At 43.4% G+C, this 19,147-nt stretch overlaps 1 protein-coding gene across 1 annotated transcript in view; it reads right to left on the minus strand.

Moving 5' to 3' along the window:
• LOC127056008 (complement factor H-like) overlaps positions 1–19,147 on the minus strand; it is a 376,051-nt gene that overhangs the window by 55,712 nt on the left and 301,192 nt on the right. Inside the window, exons 11-12 of the mRNA XM_050963650.1 lie at positions 3,230–3,406; positions 1,700–1,873 (exon numbers count right to left, since the gene is read on the minus strand). Coding sequence (XP_050819607.1) covers positions 1,700–1,873; positions 3,230–3,406 — 351 coding nt within the window. The remainder of the gene's footprint in view (positions 1–1,699; positions 1,874–3,229; positions 3,407–19,147) is intronic.

Below are 19,147 nucleotides of genomic sequence, written 5' to 3' on the forward strand. Positions count from 1 at the left end.
TAATATTAGCCACAGCTTTAAACAACATGGATGAAAACAAATTCACCCCTGCAAGTGGGGAAATGTGACACAAATGTCTTAGTGAGTGACTTCATACCTCTGGAGTTTGGATTCAAATGCTCATTTAGGTCACAAGTGGAAATGATTTTGCAGGTCTCATCCTAGTCTCATGCCACACAATTGGAAGGTTCTACTCAAGGATGGCACAGTAAGGAGTGAGATGGTTTTTGAACTAGGTAGAAGAACATCAGTATAGATGTGTGATAGAACTTTATATAACACTTCCCTGTACTATGAATAATTAGCTTGCATTGTTAGTACCTGTGATAAATGAGGGGGGACAGTTCCCTTTTATGGACACTCAGCCAGTCAGTAGCTAAAGAATCCTCCTTAGCAGCTGTATCCTAATTACCTTAACTGTAAAGGGTTAAGAGAAGCTTAACATGAGTTGGCACCTGACCAGGGGAACCAATAGAGGGGCTGTACCCTTTTAAATTGGAAAAACTGCTCTAGGGGGAGGGGGTTAATTATCTCTCAGGTTGGAGAGAGGGGGAAGGCAGAAACAAGCTGTAAGCTTTAAGTCAGGTATGGGAAATCATCAGCATCATACTTAGAAACTCCTCATTTGGAATCCCAGACATGTAAATAGCACAGAAAAAGTTAAGACAGATGCAATTAGGAATCTTTTGGTTGTTTTGGTTTATGGGTTCCTCTGTGCTAACCCCAGGTGCTTTTGTTTTGCTTGTAACCTTTAAGCTGAACCCCAAGAAAGTTATTTTTGGTGTTGAATCCCTAAAGCCTGAGTTTTCAGATTTTTTTTTTTAATAAAATTTACCTTTTTTAAAGAATCCTTTGATTCCAAAGTCCTTAGACAAGGGGTTGGTCTGTGCTCACATGGTTGGTATTTTAGTCTCAAGCTTCCCCAGGAAAGGGGGTAAAGAGGTTTGGAGGATATTTTGGGTGGATAGGGATTCCAAGTGACGCTTCTCTGAATATTTGTGAAAATCACTTGATGTGGCAACAATATCTGTGCAAGGCAAAAGACTGTGCTTTGGAGGAGTTTTAACCTAAGCTGGTAGAAGATAAGGTTAAGTAGTCTTTCCTGCAGGTCCCCATATCTGTATGCTAGAGTTAAGATTTGGGAGGGGGGTTATACTCTGACAGTACCCTACTTTAAAGAATGAGGCATTATCTGGATAATTTAGAAAGGAAATAGTGGTATTAATTAAGGTTATCTTATGCCCCTCACCTACAGCACAGAGGGACTAGGTAGGCATGGCCTATCCTTTTCTGGATCAGATATATTGCAATTTTTACCCATTGCTGTGAAAAGTCTTAATGGACTTTTATATGTGTAAATTTTACCTGTCCATTTTCAGGCAACAGCTCTCTTCACTATGCATAGCTAAGAATAATAGGATACGATTAAGAAAGGGAAGAAACATCCTAACTGAGATATATGAAGTTCAGAAATAGCTTCCCCACTGTAAAAGGTGAAAACTCAGTTAGTCAGGGCATTTAGATCTAGACAATGAAAATGTGCTGAAGGCAACAGTCCCTGCATTGGCAGGGGGACAAACGAATGATTTGATTTGGGGAAGAGGTTACAATCCAGAAGAAGCTCAACACAAGATTGAGTATTCAAGAGTCAGATTAATTACTATTCTCCCTTTTCAATAATCCTAGAGCAAACATTTACCTTTACATGTCGGAGGTGCTGGGGACCATCCAAAGTAATAGCACTGAGCAGAGTCAGGTCCTACTCTGGTGTAATGTTTTGCACAGGAAAATGTCATGACATCTCCATTAAGATATTTGTCCTTCTTGGGGAAAATGTCTCCATGGAGCAGCATCAGCATCTCACATTCTATTGCTAAAGATGGCAGTGAGGGAAAGAGAGAAAATACTACATTGTAACAACTACACCCATGAAAAAGGATTCAATAATTTTGCTAATATGAACAAAATAATTTAGGGTCTGATTAAGAGCCTGTTGAAATCAATGGAAAGGCTACCACTGTGTGGATCAGGGCTTTGATTATCAGCAAGAAGAAAAGTCCTGATTGAGGATAGACTGGGAATCTCTAGAAGTGTAAGATCCCCATCACAGGTGGGGAAAAAAAGAAGATGAGGAGGCAAGACAAAGTGAATAAAAACAAGCTGCAGGGTATAATATATTTGCTGGAAGGCAAATGATGAACCTTAACAAATGAGGGTTTGAATTTTCTTCATCTTTCCCCCACATTCTATCTTCTAATTATAAATAATTTTGCAAGTAACTTTAAAAAAACAGGCCATCTTCACTGACCTGTGGTTCACTCAGCAAAATTACATTTTGTGAACTGTAAATAATGAGTTGGTGAAGCTGATCTTTCAATCTGCACTATTTTCCTTCAGGCCTTTAGATATCCCTGTTACTTATTTTAATATCTGTATTAAGATTTTATTGTATTTCTTATTTTAGTAAAAATTCTGTTTGCATGAGTTGATTCAAGCACTCTAACTACCTAACATACAAGTTACTAATTCTCTAAAAATCCACTGATTATGGTAAGTAAAACCATGACACATCCCCCAGTCTAAATCAGCTGTACACCCTCAGCCCCCACTCCAGGCCATGGTGTCTCTGTATGGACACTTCAGCTCCATAGAAACGAATGGGCTTCCTGCAGCCTGCTCAGATGATTCCAGGTGGGGATTGACCACAACTACACCTATGAAACTGACCACAACCACTGGAGTTCAAGAGGCACAGTACTTAATGCTTCCCATATCCCATCAAGAATTTTCTCTTGCTGTGGTCTTAGTACATCTCTATCACCACTTCCCACACTAGCTATATAATCTGTATAAACAGTATATGAAATGAAGTTGGAGGGATACAACAAACAGATGTCACACTGTGCCCCATCAATGATGTCACCCACATAGTTTATTCTAAATTTTCAAAGCAAACCAGGAAATGGGAAATTAGGTTGATATTTTAACCTTAGTCTATGAAGAACACTGTTTCCTTGGGATTGCTGACTAAATGTGATTAATGATTCTTGACTACCCAGGGAGCCATCAATTTTTCCCACCCAATCATTATCCACAATGTAACCTGCACCTAAACCATATTTATTTAAATTATTAAATGAAACAACTACAAACCCTTTTCAAAGAAATGCATTCTCCAGTGTAGAAGTTTCATTAGTACCAAAAAAAAAAAAAAAAAAAAAAAGCTTACCAAAACATTGGGGCTCTGGAGTCCATCCCTTTATGCTACATATTGTGTGCCCCCTTGAGATTTTATTTACAGTTTGGTATCCATCTGCACATTCATATTCCAGTATGTCTTCAGGCAAAAACACCATTTTACTGGTGTAGAAATGAATATGCTGAAAAGCAGGCATCCTACATGTCTCTACAGAATTAGAGAAAGATTAGTTATTTTTATTAACTAAATACTCTGACAGCCTAAAGTATCCTCCTTATATGTACTTTGTGCACGTCAACCTTATTAACTGCATATGTAAAAAAAATAAAAATGTAAAACTCTTCAATGTCACACCAAAACAGAGTATTCTACAAACGTGTCACACATTATGTCTATTGCATTTGTCTTTGGAAATATGTGGAGGTAAAAGAAGAGGATTCTTAGACTAAAAAGCCAAGTACAGAAGAGATCATTTTGAGCATTTAATTTGAGTCCTGATTTTGTAGGCTTCCCTCTATGCTAGTCCCACAAATGTCTTTTCAGACCTGCTTGTTCTTGACAATCTACTGTGATAGTGACTCAGGTGTTCCCCTCAAGAGTCAACACTAATGCTCTTACAATCAAGAATATCTCCCTAACATCTATCCTAACTTTTCCTTACTTAGATTCAAGCCACTGCTTTTTTTCTTACCCTCTGACACTGTGAATAATTCCCTTCCTTCAGTCACTGTACTGGATATTGTTACTGTGACTGTTCCAGTTGTAGTCATGCTTCCTTCAGTCATCTATGGGGATATCTGCATTGTATCTCAGAGTGAGCCTCCCAGCCCAGGTAGACAGACTCGCACTAGCAGGGCTTGAACTAGAGTGCTAAAAATATGAGTGTGGATGATGGGGCTTGGGCTGGAGCTCAAGCTTTCAAGCCTACCCACCCCCTAGGCTTCAGGCTTCAAGAGTTACACTAAGAGCTAAACTCTCCAGGGTGGGGAAACCAGGGCACAGATTTTCTGATTTTACCAGCTAGGCACAACATGGAACCAGAATAGGGGATGGAGCAAAGGTGATTTTAAGTCAATCTTCTGCCTTCCAGATCCTCAGACTGATCCACCCTCTTCAAGCTACCTTGTGCTGGCTACCTATGGCCCCAAGGGCTCACTCCAGCAGCCAGGGATCCCTGCAGTGCAAGGACACCCGGTAATGTCCCTCTTCCCTAGCCAACTCCTCCATGCCTTGGAGGAACTCACACTAACTAAACAAATCGATTTCTGGCTGTTTTGTGCAGTCAGAGCAATGCCAAGTGGATGGAGCAAGAGGCAAATTTGGCTTTGTATGTATAACAGGGTTAGAGGTGGAACACCATGTACAGCCGTACATACAATGTTTTAACTGCACTTAACAATATTGGCCCTTATATTGACCCGTTTTATCCCATTTGAAGGTCTAGTCCTTGTTTACTAACCAAATTAATCCATGCTGTGGCACTGTCATGCTCACTGTCTGTATTTCCATCATCATGACATGCATGAACACTACAAAAGCCAGAAACATTTCCCCACTGAATCCATACGAGTCATAAGGTGCAGAAAGCTCCTGTAGAAATGAGGAGATTATTCTTGGCTGGAAATATGGGAAAATGCTTGAAAAGAGGCACTCAACCAAAAAACCGTCTATTCCTTCATTGTACGAATTTTGTACCCTGTTTTGTTTTGAAGCTTCCCAGTTTGACACAGCTCTGGTAGGTGCTATCACAAGGGACACCACTTTGTAGAGCCAGGACTGTCAGCAGCTTCAAGTTCATGTGTTGCCAGAGGCTGCCAATATAGAGGGGATTCTCATAGTCATGGTAGCTATGCTGATTATGCTATAATTGTACCCTTGCTCTGTGAAACAGAATGGACCTCATCTTGAAAACTAATTATAAGTGAGTTATTTCAGTCACAAAGGTGATACTAATAGACGGAATAACCAGGAGATAAGGTATCCTGGAATCAAAGGAATGCCCTAAACCTCACCTGGGCTTGGCTAATACTGTAAGTCATTATTTCATAAAAGTGGGAGATTTAGTTCTCCACCATTAAAACCATACTTCCCCTGGCCTGGAAAAATGGGATGTTTAAGATACCTAAGGTGATAACAATAAGAACAAAGTTTTGAAACCTTTGTACTCTGATGTTTTACATAAAATACATCTCCTTATGATTTAAATACAGATCAGACAATGGCAGTAAGTTCTTTTGTTTATGATGGCAACACCTTCTCAAACAATAGATTAGTTAAAATAAGAAAAAAACAGTTACAATTAAGGGAAAATCCAGTAAGGAGTCATGTGACAAAAACAGAGATATTCAGTCATTAAACTACTCACTGATGCATTCTGGAAAAGGACTCCATCCTTCTTCAAGACATTGTATCTCCCCTGTCTCATTTCCTTCTGGAGTCATGTAACCAATCTGACACCTATATGTTGCTTTTTCATTTAAACCAAACCTGTTCTTTGTTTCATAGAAATAACCATGAGGTACCAATGTCCTTCCACATATTTCTAAAGCAGAGAGAAAATGGACATTACTTCAAGAAAAAATACTGTTAATTAACATGTTTTATAAATATAAGGTGACCATGAGGAGAGATGAACATGAAATTAAATGCAGTAATGCCATTTAAAAACTCCTTGAACAATTCACTCCATTCCTTCATATTGTTTTGACTTTATGGAGAGCAGGTGGAATGTCAGTAGGGAAGGATAAAGGTCATCACACCATATTGCTGCCCAGCTCTCATCATTTCTGATAGTGTCTCACCAAAGTAAAACTAAAAGTTGGCTGGAAGGAAATGATCATTTTGGTTTTTATACTAATGGTTCTTATTTTATGTCGATTCTTTGATTTGTTTGTGGACAAGTAATTCTGTGAAGAAACTTCATATTGTTAATGTACTTGACAAATCAGAAGGGGCTTGTACATTCAATTCAATTCAATTCAATTCAATTCAATTCAATTCAATTCAATTCAAAGGAACAGTGCTGCTAGCAGGGTTTTACCCTTTAAGGGCACTCACTCAGCTTTGGAATTAACTTTCTGCCTGAATTTTCTGACCTTCAGGATACACTGCACAGCTCATTTGTTTTCCTAGGCAATGGGAATGGACAATGAGTTTGTATGGCTACATTTTTTTATGGTATTGCTAACTAGAATTACAACCTGTATTTGAAATTGTATATGTGATATCTTAATTGATTTCCAGGCCCCAGTAGTACTGGACAAATTGTGCAAATTGCCCCACAGACGAAGGAGAGGCAGAAGGAGAAGGTAGGGCCATGGTTTTAACTTACTTTGAAACACCCAGAATGTTAGTTAGGCATAGTCAGAGGAACATGCTGCACCATCCTAACATGGTATACTACACTGTGGCAGGACATCCAGGGGACAGTCTGGAGCTTACAGCCAAGATAGCCTGGGTTCAATCAAGAAGCAGCTTGCTCTGCCCCTGGAGCTGGACTATATAATCAGGGAAAGGAAGCTAAACAATGGAGAGGGGAGCAGAAACTACACTGGCTACTATAGGTGGCAGGTCACTATCCTGACCAGAGCCCTGGAGACTTTGTTTATCGTACTAAACATTTGGTTGCTGACTCAAGGCTCTGAAGTCTCAAGGGCCTTATGAACTGGATGAAGTGGGTCCTCCCCTGACATGACACCTCAGAAATAGGAAAAAGCCTGCCTACCTCCTAGAACACCAAGAAGCAGTAGGAAGTCTGATAGCAAGGGTCAGTTTGGAGGCCTTCTGAAAGAGGACACTTTTTTTTTGTTAGTTTGGTTTTGGCCTCCTGCTTCTTGGATCCTGTACAGGTGGTGTAATCTGCAGGATTCCATGTGAGCTCCCCTTGCCTCCAAGAAGGGCCATGGATGAAATACTCTGATTATTCTTTCAACATAACAGACAGTGGGAAACTGGAACTGATGGTTTCTGGAGGCACAGCATGCAGCTCAGCCATACCTACAGGACACACAGCTGGTAGAGCATGAGAGGAATTGCCCATAACAAAAAGCGCAGCTGATGTCCCAACAGCCTCAAGAAGAGATCCAAATAGTCACCCCACAACAGGAGGTACTATGTGCAGAGCAGGAGCAGAACCACCAGCTTCAGACAGACACGGTCAAACTCTCACCTAGCAAACTGCAGGGGAAGATACCAGCCTAGTAAATCCTCTGAGTCCCACCCTGACCAAGCTGAATGGGGATGATGACCCAGAGGCCTATTTGATCACTTTGGAGCAGGTCTGGGAAAGGAATACTGAACTGTGTGACTTGCTCCTACCTCACCAGCAAGACACAAGTGGCCTATCATATGCTGAGTGAGGCTACAGCATAGTCATATACCACACAAAAGATGAGGATAATGGACTGACTTGGCATCTACTTGGAAATATATCATCAGAGTTTTGGGCTGAACCATTTTCTGCCAGAGTGCACACATGTGGTGTGGCCCAATGACTCCAGGATATGGTTGCCTAGTGGCTCATTTCAGAGACTGAGACTATGGGGGAAACTAATGGACAGTATTGTTCTGGAACAATATCTGCAGATGATCCAGCTGTGGTACAAGCCTGGATCCAGCATTTCTGTCTGACATCTTTAGCAGTGGCCATGGAAATGACTGAGAGGTTCCAGAAGACCAAAACAGCCACAATGGGCAGGCGTGGTCAGGAACAGCAACAGGAAATGGCACAGAAATGCCTACACAGAGGGTCAGCTCAGAACCACTGAAATTGCAGACTGAGGCCCACTCACAACAATAGCACAGACAGAAAGGATCAACCCTCCGCCCCTCATTCCCCACCCAAATTGTCTGGAGCATACCTCTTCTTGTCTAGGGAAGGTGGGCGGTATGTTATCACTCTGGGGACCCGGGATACATTTGACATGCTACTTTCATTAGTCTAAGGAAGTGAACAACCAATCCATAGGCCATCCTAGTCCCTTATGTAACACAAACAAAAATAGGGCCATACACCAGGCAGAATTTGGTAGATTCAGACTGTGGGCAGACCAGCTCCAACACTACTAGTTTCATTCTAGGCCTTAAATCAGGGACATCCCATGTAGATGTCATGTAGTCATGGTGATGTGTGAATGTACTTGACAGATTTAATGATCCTGTGTGTGGTGAACGAGATGGACCAGCTCCAAGTAGAAGTGATGGATCCTCTATCCTGGTTAGTGATCCTGGGACTAGACTGAAAACATCCTCAGTCTCTCTTGGGAGGCGAGTCTGTCCCATCTTTCCCTGAAACCCTGAAGTGGCGAGGAGAAATGCACTTAGCAGACACCTAGGATCTAGCCCTGTTGCCCAGTCAGACCTTTGTGAAATTCCTCAGAAGACCTGAAAGCCACAGAACCAACAGTGGAGGGCTGGGAAGGTTAGGCAAGTCTGGGTCTGTCAAAGGTGACTCCACAGAGCCTGAAGATGACCCTGGGGGCAGACCTCAGAGACTGGACCTCCTAACAGCACAAACCCCTTTATGACCAGGAGAGGGGCCCAGCAGAACAATCTTCCAGTCTAGATTACAGTGTGCATCTTTGACACTGTGGTGGTGTCATAACCTTAGTCCCAGATTTGGACCTTAGCGTCCAAAATGTGGGGGTTAGCATGAAAACCTCCAAGCTTAGTTACCAGCTTGGACCTGGTACCTGCTGCCACCACCCAAAAAATTAGAGTGTTTTGGGGCACTCTGGTCCCCCTGAAAAACCTTCCCTGGGGACCCCAAGACCCAAATCCCTTGAGTCTCACAACCAAGGGAAATAATCCTTTTTCCCTTCCCCCCTCCAGGTGCTCCTGGAGAGATACACAGACACAAGCTCTGTGAATCCAAACAGAGTGACTCCCCCTCTCCGTTCCCAGTCCTGGAAACCAAAAGCACTTTCCTATTCCCCCAGAGGGAATGCAAAATCAGGCTAGCAAATCCAACACACAGATCTCCCCTGATTTCTTCCTCCCACCAATTCCCTGGTGAGTACAGACTCAATTTCCCTGAAGTAAAGAAAACTCCAACAGGTCTTAAAAGAAAGCTTTATATAAAAAAGAAAGGAAAAATACATACAAATGGTCTCTTTGTATTAAGGTGATAAAATACAGGGTCGATTGCTTAAAAGAATATTGAATAAACAGCCTTATTCAAAAGAATACAAATCAAAGCACTCCAGCACTTATATTCATGCAAATACCAAAGAAAAGAAACCATATAACTTACTATCTGATCTCTTTGTCCTTACACTTAGAAACAGAAGACTAGAAAGTAGAAACTACTTCTCCAAAGCTCAGAGAAAGCAGGCAGACAGACAAAAGACTCAGACACAAACTTCCCTCCACCTAGAGTTGAAAAAATCCAGTTTTCTGATTGGTCCTCTGGTCAGGTGCTTCAGGTGAAAGAGACATTAACCCTTAGCTATCTGTTTATGACACGCCCCCCAAATTGCAGACAGTGGGGAAGCTCACTGGCGGCGATTTCCTTCTAGAACTTTAAAATAAACAGATTACTACAACACATGCACCTTTACATATACTACTAAGTATATAACTAACAGACTTCTACATTTTAAGAACACTTTTTAACTACTGAATTCTGGGAAACTCTCACGGGAGAGTGCATCAGCAACTTTATTAGAAGCTCCTGTGATGTGTTGAATTTCAAAATCAAAATTTTGGAGAGCTAAACTCCAACGAAGAAGTTTCTTGTTGTTCCCCTTGGCAGTATGAAGCCACTTTAGTGCAGCATGGTCAGTTTGTAGTTGGAACCGCCGTCCCCAAACATATGGGCGTAGCTTTTCCAGGGCGTACACAATGGCATAGCATTTCTTTTCACTGACTGACCAGTGACTTTCCCTCTCAGACAGTATCTTACTGAGAAACACGACAGGATGGAAGTTGTGATCTGTTGCTTCCTGCATGAGCACTGCTCCTATACCACGCTCAGATGCATCTGTGGTTACTAGGAATGGCTTGTCAAAGTCCGGGGCCCTGAGCACAGGGTCAGACATGAGCATCGTCTTAAGCTGGGTAAAGGCCTTTTGACACTCATCAGTCCACTTAACGGCATTTGGCTGGGTCTTTTTGGTCAGGTCGGTTAATGGGGCAGCGATTTGGCTGTAGTGTGGTACAAATCGCCTGTAGTATCCGGCCAAGCCTAAGAAGGATTGGACCTGCTTCTTGGACCGTGGGACAGGCCACTTTTGAATAGCATCCACCTTGGCCTGTAGGGGGTTTATGGTTCCTCGACCCACCTGGTGCCCCAGGTAAGTCACTCTGTTTTGGCCTATTTGACACTTTTTGGCCTTAACAGTTAGTCCTGCCTGCCTGATGCGCTCAAAGACCTTTTCCAGGTGTAGTAGGTGTTCGGGCCAGGAGTCTGAAAAAATGGCCACATTATCGAGGTAGGCAACTGCAAATTCTTCCAGTCCAGCTAGTAGACCATCTACCAGCCTCTGGAAGGTGGCGGGTGCATTTCGAAGGCCGAAAGGAAGGACATTGAATTCATACACCCCCGCATGGGTGACGAATGCTGACCTCTCCTTGGCAGGTTCATCTAGCGGTACTTGCCAGTACCCCTTGGTTAAGTCTATTGTAGAGATGAACTGGGCACGTCCCAACTTCTCCAATAGCTCATCGGTACGTGGCATTGGATAGTTGTCCGGACGAGTTACAGCATTTAGCTTACGGTAGTTCGCGCAAAAGCGTATTTCCCCATCTGGTTTGGGTACCAGAACCACTGGAGATGCCCATGCACTGGTAGATGGGCGGAGTATACCCATCTGTAGCATGTTCTGGATCTCCCGTTCTATAGCAGCTTGGGCATGAGGAGACACCCGGTAGGGTGGGGTTCTGATTGGGTGAGCATTACCTGTATTAATAGAGTGGTATGCCCGTTTAGTCCGTCCTGGGGTGGCTGAGAACAATGGGGCGAAGCTAGTGCACAGCTCCTTGATTTGTCGCCGCTGCAGACGTTCCAGGGTGGTTGAGAGGTTCACCTCTTCCACGCCACCGTCTTTTTTCCCATCGTAGTAGACACCGTCAGGCCACTCAGCATCATCTCCCTGAACTGTAAACTGACAAACCTGTAAGTCTCTGGAATAGAAAGGCTTGAGAGAATTAACATGGTACACTTTAGGCTTTAGTGAGGAATTGGGAAATGCTATGAGGTAGTTTACAGCTCCCAGGCGCTCTTGGACCGTGAATGGCCCTTCCCATGATGCTTCCATCTTATGGGCCTGTTGCGCCTTCAAGACCATAACCTGGTCTCCTACCTTGAAGGAACGTTCTCTGGCATGTCTGTCATACCAGGCCTTTTGCTCTTCTTGAGCATCCTTTAGGTTCTCTCTAGCAAGGGCTAAAGAGTGTCGGAGGGTGCTTTGTAGGTTGCTTACAAAGTCCAGAATGTTAGTTCCTGGAGAAGGCGTAAACCCCTCCCATTGCTGCTTCACCAACTGTAATGGCCCCTTAACCTCGTGACCATACACAAGTTCAAATGGTGAAAACCCTAAACTGGGATGTGGTACAGCCCTGTAGGCAAACAGCAACTGCTGCAACACTAGGTCCCAATTATTGGAGAATTCGTTGATGAATTTTCGTATCATGGCCCCCAAAGTTCCATTGAACCTTTCCACCAAGCCATTGGTTTGATGGTGGTATGGGGTGGCAACCAAGTGATTCACCCCATGAGTTTCCCACAGTTTTTCCATGGTCCCTGCCAGGAAATTAGACCCTGAATCTGTAAGGATGTTGGAGGGCCAACCTACCCTGGCAAAGATGTCTGTTAAGGCCAGGCACACAGTGTTAGCCCTGGTGTTGCCTAGAGCTACTACTTCCAGCCATCGGGTAGCAAAGTCCACTAAAGTCAGTACGTACTGCTTTCCTCTGGGCGTCTTTTTTGGGAAAGGGCCCAGAATATCCACAGCTACTCGCTGAAATGGGACCTCAATTATGGGGAGTGGCTGGAGAGGGGCCTTGACCTGGTCTTGAGGCTTTCCCACTCTTTGGCATACCTCACAAGACCGGACATACTTGGCAACATCCTTGCCCATCCCCTCCCAGAGGAAGGACTTCCCCAACCGGTCCTTGGTTCTGTTCACCCCAGCATGGCCACTGGGATGATCATGGGCTAAGCTTAAGAGCTTCCCCCGGTACTTCGTTGGAACCACCAACTGTTTTTGCGGCTGCCATTCTTCCCGGTGTCCACCAGAAAGAATTTCCTTGTATAAAAGTCCTTGGTTTATAACAAACCGGGATCAATTAGAAGAGCTGAGAGGCGGTGGGGTGCTCTATGCCGCCGCCCAAGCTTTCTGAAGGCTGTCATCTGCTTCCTGCTCAGTCTGGAACTGTTCCCTTGAGGCTGGGGTCACCAGTTCTTCCTCAGACTGTGGACTTGGGCTTGGTCCCTCTGGAAGCAATGTAGGTGATGGGGTTGTTTCCGTTGCTGGTGAACCACTCTCCGCTGGTGCACCTGAGGGTATTTCAGGCTCTGGCTGAGCCTTTTGGGTATGGCTGTCTGTTGCTTCTGCCAGTTGTGGCTCGCTGGCGCCCACTGGCGTTGAGTTTGAAGATGGGGTTGCAATCGCTGGTGCTGGTTGCTGTTCCAGTTCCGGGCCTGGGACTGGAGGTGCTGTGGCTGTTTCAGTGGTTGGCATGGAATCTGGGTCCACTACCTCTGTCTGGGTCTCTGGTAACACAGACGGGGCCTCTGTGGACGGCTCAGGAACAGGAATGGGTCTGGAAGCTTGCCTGGTTTGGCTATGTGTAACCATTCCCACTCTCTTGGCCCACCTCACCTGGTTGGCCAAGTCTTCCCCCAGTAGCATGGGGATAGGATAATTGTCATAGACTGCAAAAGTCCACCTTCCTGACCAGCCTTTGTACTGGACAGGCAGTTGAGCTGTAGGCAAGTCTACAGCGTGTGACATGAAGGGGTAAATTGTAACTTTGGCCTTTGGGTTGATGAATTTGGGGTCGACGAAGGATTGGTGGATAGCTGACACTTGTGCCCCCGTGTCTCTCCATGCAGTAACATTCTTTCCGCCCACTCTCAAATTTTCCCTTCGCTCCAAGGGTATTTGAGAGGCATCCGGGCCTGGGGATCTTTGGTGTGATGGTGGTGTAATGAACTGCACTCGCATGGTGTTCTTGGGACAGTTGGCCTTGATATGTCCCAGTTCATTACACTTAAAGCATTTTCCATCTGATGGGTCACTGGGCCGAGGTGAGTTACTGGAGACTGGTGAGGTGGAAGGGTAGGGTGTCTGTGGCTTTACTTGGGTGGTATGTGGGGTCTTTGGCTGTCCTCGGTTGTAGGGTTTATGGTCTGTGTGCCCCCTGGGGTAATCGTTCCCCTTGACAGTAGCTTTCTTGCTTTCTGCCAGTTCCATCCATTTGGCTCCAATCTCCCCCGCCTCAGCGAGATCTTTGGGTTTTCCATCTTGTATGTACCGTGTGATGTCTTCAGGAACACCATCCAAGAACTGCTCCATTTGTATGAGGAGGTGCAGTTCTTCCAAGGTTTGAACGTTGTTTCCTGTTATCCAGGCCTCATAGTTTTTTGCAATGTAGTAGGCGTGTTTGGGAAATGACACCTCTGGTTTCCACTTTTGGGTTCTGAAGCGCCGACGGGCATGATCTGGGGTTATCCCCATTCTGTATCTGGCCTTGGTTTGAAAAAGTTTATAGTCATTCATTTGCTGCTTAGGCATTTCAGCTGCCACCTCTGCTAAAGGTCCACTGAGCTGTGACCTCAATTCTACCATGTACTGGTCTTCGGGGATGTTGTACCCAAGACAGGCTCTTTCAAAATTTTCCAAGAAGGCCTCGGTGTCATCCCCTGCCTTGTAGGTGGGAAATTTCCTGTGCTGTGGAGCAATAATTGGCGCCGAATTGTTAGGGTTGGCTGGCACATGCAGCCCAGCTTTTGCCAAGTCCAGTTCATGTTTTCTCTGTTTTTCCTTCTCTTCATTTTCTTTTTGTTGTTTTTCCATTTCTTTTTGTTGTTTTTCCATGTCTCGGCGGTGGTCCGCCTCTTTGGCTGCCTGTTCTCTTTGGTAGGCTGCCTCTCTTTCTCTCTCTCTTATTTCCATCTCTGTTTGTTTTATTTCCAGTTGTCGCCTGTGTTCAGCTTCTCTGACTTGTTCTTCGGCCTCAATTTTTGCCTTAGAAGTCATGGTTCCGGTTTTCTTGTGTTGGGGTGCCCTCCGGTGTTTATCTTCTGAACTGCAGGCTCTGTTGCCTCCTGGAGTCTGCCTAGCAACAGTGCCTTTAGCTAATCTTCAATGTTAAGTAAACCTGAAAAACCACTTTATTTGCATATATATATAGTGCTGGTAATGACTCTCAATGGGAGTGCTATTGTGTGACAAAAGACTCTTAATAGCACCTTAATGATTTCTTGCTTAACATGCAAGCCACAAACTGCCAGAGAGAGCAGAAAAAAAATTCTCTCTGGTTCCCTTTTAAAACCAAACTGTTTCTCTCTGCTAAAAAGCCCTTAGCAGAGAAAAGAAAAATATAATATTCCTACTGGCTTCTGGATTCTGTCTATATCCCAACCGCTGCTACACCATGTCATAACCTTAGTCCCAGATTTGGACCTTAGCGTCCAAAATATGGGGGTTAGCATGAAAACCTCCAAGCTTAGTTACCAGCTTGGACCTGGTACCTGCTGCCACCACCCAAAAAATTAGAGTGTTTTGGGGCACTCTGGTCCCCCTGAAAAACCTTCCCTGGGGACCCAAGACTCAAATCCCTTGAGTCTCACAACCAAGGGAAATAATCCTTTTTCCCTTCCCCCCTCCAGGTGCTCCTGGAGAGATACACAGACACAAGCTCTGTGAATCCAAACAGAGTGACTCCCCCTCTCCGTTCCCAGTCCTGGAAACCAAAAGCACTTTCCTATTCCCCCAGAGGGAATGCAAAATCAGGCTAGCAAATCCAACACACAGATCTCCCCTGATTTCTTCCTCCCACCAATTCCCTGGTGAGTACAGACTCAATTTCCCTGAAGTAAAGAAAAACTCCAACAGGTCTTAAAAGAAAGCTTTATATAAAAAAGAAAGGAAAAATACATACAAATGGTCTCTCTGTATTAAGGTGATAAAATACAGGGTCGATTGCTTAAAAGAATATTGAATAAACAGCCTTATTCAAAAGAATACAAACTCCAGCACTTATATTCATGCAAATACCAAAGAAAAGAAACCATATAACTTACTATCTGATCTCTTTGTCCTTACACTTAGAAACAGAAGACTAGAAAGTAGAAACTACTTCTCCAAAGCTCAGAGAAAGCAGGCAGACAGACAAAAGACTCAGACACAAACTTCCCTCCACCCAGAGTTGAAAAAATCCAGTTTTCTGATTGGTCCTCTGGTCAGGTGCTTCAGGTGAAAGAGACATTAACCCTTAGCTATCTGTTTATGACAGGTGGCCTAACACAAAGACCAACTGTCCTGGGATGTTGGTTTGTTTCTTGGCCATACTCTACAAATAGGTAGCAGATATCTGCCTCTTATGTCCTGACTGCCAGAGACTAGCCATTTGGTATGAACCAGGGATTATGCCTTCACCATCACCATGTGGCACCATATTTAGACAATGTCATAATCTACAGTTAGGACTGGTCCACCCATCTCTGGGATTTGGCCATAGTCCTGCAGTCACTGAGAGATGCCAGTTTGATGAAACTGCAAAATGGAAAGGGAAAGGACTAAATAGAACCCCTAGTCAATAAAGTGGAAGTACAAAGTGGATACCATTAATGAAGGCTCCTTAGAACCCACAAGGGGAGCTGCAATTCTTGGCTGAGTCCTAGGTGGAGCACAGGATCTAGTACAAGAGGTGAATTTAGCTGAAGCACTCTGTAATAGCGACAATAATGTAATTAAATTTAACATTCTTGTGGAGGGGAGGGGAAATACCAAAGACATCCACCATACTAGCATTTAAATTTAAAGGGGGAACTACACAAAAAATTAGGAAGCAAGTTAGGTAGAAATTAAAAGCAACAGTGAGAAGAGTGAAAAGCCTGCAAACTGCATGGAAACTATTTTAAAACACCACAATAAAGGTTCATACTAAAGATATATACCAAAAAAAGTAGCAATAAGATATTAAAAAAAAACCGCCATCAAGGCTAAACAGAGTAAAAAAGGCAATTGGAGGCAAAAAAGAATCATACTTTAGAAACTGAACATCAAATCCTACTGAGGAAAATAGAAAGGAGCATAAATTAAGGAATATGAAATTGCAGAAGTAACTGTGGTATGTAACCTATCAGTTAAATGTGCCTCTGTGCCAGATGCTGAAAGATAGCTAATGTAACACTAATTTTTTTAAAAAGACTCTAGAGGGAATCCTGGTAATTACAGGCTGGTAAGCCTAACTTCAGGACTAGACACATTGGTTGAAACCATAGTCAAGAACTGACTTATCAGACATATAGATGAACATATGTTGGGGAAGACTGAACACAGATTTTGTAAAGGGAAATCATGCCTTACCAATATATTAGATTTCTCTGAGGCTATCAACAAGCATGCGGACGGGGTGATCCAGTGGATATACTGTACTTGGACTTTGTCAAATGCTTTCTGAAAGTTCCACACCAAAGGCTCTTAGGCAAAGTAAACTGTCATGGGATAAAAGAAAAAGTCCTTTCCTAGATCAGTAACTGGTTAAAACATAGGAAATAAAGGGTAGGAATAAATGATCAGATTTCACTATGTGAAGAGGAAAATATCAGGGTCTCCCACTGTTCAACATATTCATAAATGATCTGGAAAATGGGTTAAGTAGTGAGATGGCAAAGTTTGCAGACAATATTGAATGGCTCAAGATAATTAAGTCCAAATCTGATAGCAAAGAGTTACAAAGGGCTGTCACATAACTGGGTGACTAAGCAACAAAATGATGGATGAAATTCAAAGTTGAGAAGGGCATAGTAAAGCACACTGGAAAACATAATTCCAACTATTCATGGAAAATGATGGGTTCTAAACTAGCTGTTACCACTCAAGAAAGAGGTCTTGGAGTCACCATAGCTAGTTTTCTGAAAACATCTGCTCAATGTGCAGTGGCAATCAAAAAAGCTAACTGAATTATTGGAACCATTAGGAAAGAGATAGATAATAAGATAGAAAATATCATAATGCCACTGTATAAATCCATGATACCCCCACATCTTGAATACTGATACAGTTCTGGTTGCCCCATCTCAAAAAATATATGTTAGAATTGGAAAAGGTACAGAGAAGGGCAACAAAAATGATTACGTGTATGGAACAGCTTTCACATGAGAAAAGATTAAAAAGACTGGGACTGTTCAGGTTGGAAAAGAGTGATTGAGGGGGAAATATAATAGAGGTCTATAAAATCATGAATGGGATAGAGAAAATGAATAGATAAGTTTTATTTATCCCTTCCATAACACAAAAACTAGGGGTCACCCAATTAAATTAATAGGCAGTAAGTTTAAAACAAACATAAGGAAGTACTTCTTCACACAATGCACAGACAACGCATGGAACTCGTTGATGGAGGATGTTGTGAAGGCCAAAAATATAAGACGGTTTAAAAGAGAATTAGATAAGTTCATGGAGGATAAGTCCATCTATTACTATTACCCAAGATGGTCAGGGATGCAGCCCCACTGGTGTTGGAACAATTTTTTATTGTTTGGTGCTGAAAGCCATTGAACAAAACTGTAAACCTTGTACTTGATGGAAACCACTTAAAGCCAGGGGGTGCTGCCACACCCTCAGCATCCCTAGTTCCAGCTACCCCATGTTCTGGGTGTCCCTACACCTCTGCCAGAAGCTGCCACAGGATAACAGGAAATGGATCACTTGGTAATTGCCCTGTTCTGTTCATTTCCTTTGAACAATCTGGCACTGGCCACTGTCAGAAGACAGGATATGGGGCTATATGGACCATTAGTCTGATGCATATGGCCATGTTTATGTTCATTGGCCAATGTATCTGTCCCAAGCATCAAAAAACAGGTGTGTCTTTCCTGGGCCCAGCCAGATATTATGGACAGTTTGTGCTAATTTTTGCCTCACTGGCAGCACTTCTCATAGGCCTTATTGAAAACTCATCCACAAGACAGATTGCAGTCACCTCAGTGAGACCAGGTGTTTCAGGAAATGAAGAGAATTCTCTGCAATAAATGCTTTCTGCACAGCCCCGACATCACATGGGAGTTTTTTACAGACCAGTGCCTCACAGTTAGCCCAGGGTATGGTCCTTTCCCAACTGTTCCAAGGCCACTAATATCCCATCCTCTTCATGAGTAGAAAGCCCCTAGACAGAGAGATGTGGTACTCTGCCCTCAAAAAGAAATACTTGCCCATCTGCAGGGCCACGAGTTTGCTAGTACACTACCTGTTGGGTACTGTGCTTATCTTGATCACTGATCGTATGGCTCTGCACTAGCTCCACATGATGAAATGTCGATGTCAGTTCTGAGCAGTAGTACACTGTCCAGGAAAGGAACAGCATAACACTGATTTCTGTTCTCTGACTGAGGAAGATGTAGGCATGACTGAGTGCACCAATGGGTCCAGTCAAAGCGGAGACATATGTGGTCAGGTGTACTACATCTTTAAGCAACAGTCTGGCGCTTACAACATGGGCTGCTACAGGTTGCAGGCCCATTAATCTTTAGGTTACTAGTGTGACGAGGGCCCTAGAGACTGTGTATGTCTGACTATAAGTTTTGTTTCTCTGACTCAAGGCTCAGAGATCTCAAGGGCCATAAGAATAGGTTAAGCGGTTCCTCCTCAATCTGACATCTAAGGGAAAGGGAGAATAAGCCAGCCTGCTTACTAGAACAATAAGGAAGCACTAGGAATTCAGCCAGAAGGGGTAAGTTTGGATGGTTTTTTTTAAGGAGACATACATTTTTGTTAGTTT

This window comes from Gopherus flavomarginatus, chromosome 7 (genome assembly GCF_025201925.1).
Source record: "Gopherus flavomarginatus isolate rGopFla2 chromosome 7, rGopFla2.mat.asm, whole genome shotgun sequence".
NCBI classification, from domain to species: Eukaryota; Metazoa; Chordata; order Testudines; family Testudinidae; genus Gopherus; species Gopherus flavomarginatus.